At 42.1% G+C, this 3468-nt stretch overlaps 1 protein-coding gene across 1 annotated transcript; it reads left to right on the top strand.

Annotated features, from left to right (window-relative positions):
• The first annotated feature begins 548 nt into the window (after positions 1-548).
• On the top strand, positions 549-1460 carry LOC148804012 (uncharacterized). The gene is made up of 2 exons (XM_088899014.1): positions 549-804; positions 1138-1460. Exons 1-2 carry the CDS (start codon positions 549-551, stop codon positions 1458-1460), a joined length of 579 nt encoding a protein of 192 aa, XP_088755140.1.
• Positions 1461-3468: the final 2008 nt, after the last annotated feature.

The raw sequence follows: 3468 nt of genomic DNA, 5'->3' as shown, positions 1-3468 counted from the left end.
AGCAGCGCATCACCACGCCTGAACAACAAAAATGGGTGTCCAAGTTGCTAGGATATGACTATGAGATTTCATACAAGCCGGGAAAAGAAAATTCAGCCGCAGATGCTTTGTCAAGAAGGTTAGAGAGTCCTAGCTTACACACATTATATATTTCTCATGCGTCTCTATGGGACGAGATTAAAAGAGAGACACAACAGCACCCTTATATGGTGCGGATCAGCTAGCAAGCTACAAACAAACCTGGAGCTCCATACATGTGACGCAACGGGCTGATTTGTTATAAGAACAGGGTAGTTATTCCATCGGACTCTCCAATCATACCAAAACATCTCCATGCATTCCACGACACCCCCTATGGAGGTCACTCTGGAGTACTGTGAACGTACAAACGCTTGGCGCAGCAATTCTATTGGCCATCCATGCACCAATCGATTCAAAAGTATGTCGCCGCTTGTGCAGTGTACCAGAAAAATAAGTCGGAAACCCTCTCCCTAGCCGGACTCATGCAACCATTGCCCGTTCCTTGTCAAGTGTGGGACGTCATAACCATGGACTTCGTGGAAGGGCTTCCACTTTCACAAGGGAAAAGCACAATCATGGTCGTTGTAGATCGCTTGAGTAAGTTTGCTCATTTCTTGCCTCTATCCCACCCATATACGGCTAAAAAGGTTGCTGACAGATTTATAGAAGGAATGGTTAAACTTCACGGGATGCCAAAATCTATTATCAGTGATAGAGATCCCATCTTTGTTAGCCATTTTTGGCATGAATTCTTCAAGTTGTCAGGGACCAAGCTACACATGAGTACGTCCTACCATCCCCAAACGGATGGACAATCCGAAGTGGTCAACCGATGTTTGGAGCAGTATTTGCGTTGCTTTATATCCCAGCAGCAGAAAAGATGGAGCACTTACCTGCCTTGGGCCGATTTCTAGTACAATACTACTTACCATAGCTCAATTGGAATGACTCCCTTCCAAGCATTCTATGGGAGGACTCCACCGGCAATTCCATATTACTCAATTGGCACATCACCTATTGATGAGGTAGACAAGGCTTTGGAGACAAGAGACAACATCCTCAAGCAACTAAAGTCTCACTTGCATGTTGTTGTTAATCAAATGAAGTAAATGGCAGATTCAAAGAGAAGGGAAGTCGATTATCAAGAGGGTGATTTGGTATTGCTTAAGCTTCAGCCATATCATCAGCACACTACTTATAAAAGAGCCCATCAAAAGCTAGCCAGCAAGTATTTCGGGCCATATCGAGTGGAAGAGAAGATTGGTAGAGTTGCATACAAGCTTAAGTTGTCGGAGGATGCTTGTATTCATCCTGTTTTCCACGTCTCAATGCTCAAGAAATATGTGGGAGATGACAACTCTGTTGGTTTTGAATTGCCACCAATGAATGATGATGGTGATGTAGTGGTGGTACCTGAGGCTATCCTGGATACACACTAGGTTCGAAAAGGGTCTGGCTTGGTAGAGGAAAGCTTGGTGCAATGAAAGAATCTTCCAAGGGAAGATGCGACATGGGAAAATACTCAGCAGTTGAAGGACCAATTCATTAATCTGAACCTTGAGGACAAGGTTCCACTTCAAGGGGAGGGTAATGATATGTTGAGAAGGTCAGCAAGGACCCATGTCAAGAACCCACGATATCGAAATTACGTTGCATGACTTGCAGGACGTGTGGCATATGCATATTTGTTAGCTGTTAGCTGTTAGTTGTTGTTAGCAGGACGTTGCATGACTTGCAGGATGTGTGGCATATGCATATTTGTTAGCAGAACATGTGGCATATGCATATTTGTTAGCTGTTGGTGCATAAGAAGTAGTCAAATAAGTGAGAAAATATCTCACAATAGTTGCGTTAGTTGCTGTTGAATAGGCTAGGAGTGTTGCTAAAGTATAGGATAGTGAGTTGCTAAACTTAAGGAAGCACTAGACGTTGAGGCCTTGAGTTTAGGAAAAATTGTTGAATGGCTTTTGTATTTAAACCTGGGGTTGTACAGAACCAGGTATGCGTTGAAATCAAATAAAATTACAGGCTATTTTCTTGCCTTAGAAAGAAGATCTATCAGTCTCAATTCTCAATGGTTTCGACTAAGGCACAACGTCTGGTTGAGCCCCCCACTTGCATGTCTGGACATGTACAAAGGTGTGTTCACTAATTCCAGGCAAGGACCCTTCAAAGCTCAGAGGGTAACATCTGCATGGAACCAAGGATACTCGTTGCGATTCACTATGCTATTGGAGATGGTATGGACGAGCTTAGCATCTCCATTGGATTTTTTTCACCTGTCAATTACACCAATGACAAGATTGCAATTAGGCACACTGTTTTATATAGTAACTCTGAAAGTGTAATTGTTGTTGGGGCCTCACAACAATCACCCGCAGTATAAAATAACAAGGTATTTGAAATAGCAAGTTTAAGAAATATAATATAAGCAAAAAAGATGAAATCCAAGCAAAGACAAATAAAAGCATGTGCCATAAAGAATACAAAGATTTACGTGGTTTGGCCTTACCGCCTATGTCCATGGGAGAGACGAAATCTATTCTTCACTATGAAAGAAAACTAAGAACAATACAAGTACCTTGTGGCTTGCAGCCCAAACCAACCCTTACCCTTGTACACCCATTCTCCCTTTCCTCTCAACCCGAAGAACAAAACAAGAGAAAAAATTCCACTCTCATACCAAGAGCACTCTGTATTTTTCTCTCACACCTTTTCTCCCCCAAAAGCCTTAACCCTACATACAAAAGAAAGCTTTTATATGTAAAACCTCTTTAACCTAAAGAGGGACCACACCCATTAGATTAAAATTAATCCATCAGTTCTAAAATAAGACACAATCCCCACCTTGGCTTATTTTTCAACCACCTTGGAGATATACTGTTTATGTCTCCACTTGTTTGCAAATACCGTAAACCTCTATTGGCCTTGTAAACACCACCATCTACACACATAACCTGAATAATTCGGTCCTAAAACCACCTAAATCAAACAAGACGGACAATGTACTTGTGTAACTGTACCCAAGATAATAATCCTAGTTAACTTCAGAGAGGGACCTTGATCCTTCCTCTCTTCCAACAGGAATCTTCCTCTCACCATCATCTATACCTTGGAAACTTGCAACATTTGTCTCCACTCTATCTGCAAAAGAGACCCTCTGTGTGGCCACATTACCTTGTGTATTCCATTTCCAACATCCCATCAAGGTCTTGAGAACCACTGTACTCCCAACTAGATGATACAACCCCTTGCATTTTTCTCCCTGCACCTGCAGCAAAAACCTTGCATCTCTTGTAGTCTAGCCAACTAAGTGATATTAGATTCCTGCACATTTTTGGAACATATGCCACACCACCCAAAGTGTGAACCACTCCATCAAACATTTTGATTTTCATTGTCCCAACACCTGTGATGTTACATGTAGATCCATCACCCAAGGAGACA

The sequence above is a fragment of the Nelumbo nucifera genome, chromosome 1 (assembly GCF_055504915.1).
Source record: "Nelumbo nucifera cultivar China Antique chromosome 1, China Antique-T2T, whole genome shotgun sequence".
Classification (NCBI taxonomy): Eukaryota; Viridiplantae; Streptophyta; class Magnoliopsida; order Proteales; family Nelumbonaceae; genus Nelumbo; species Nelumbo nucifera.
Note: the sequence above shows the minus strand (reverse complement) of the source record. Positions and strands in the feature narration are given on the sequence as shown.

What these genes read in the sequence shown, in the direction of transcription:
- LOC148804012 (XM_088899014.1), top strand. Translation starts at nt 549, where the DNA reads ATGGACTTCGTGGAAGGGCTTCCACTTTCACAAGGGAAAAGCACAATC. An exon ending in AGGGACCAAGCTACACATGA is followed by an intron (nt 805 to 1,137) that starts GTACGTCCTACC and finishes AGTAAATGGCAG; the next exon opens with ATTCAAAGAGAAGGGAAGTC.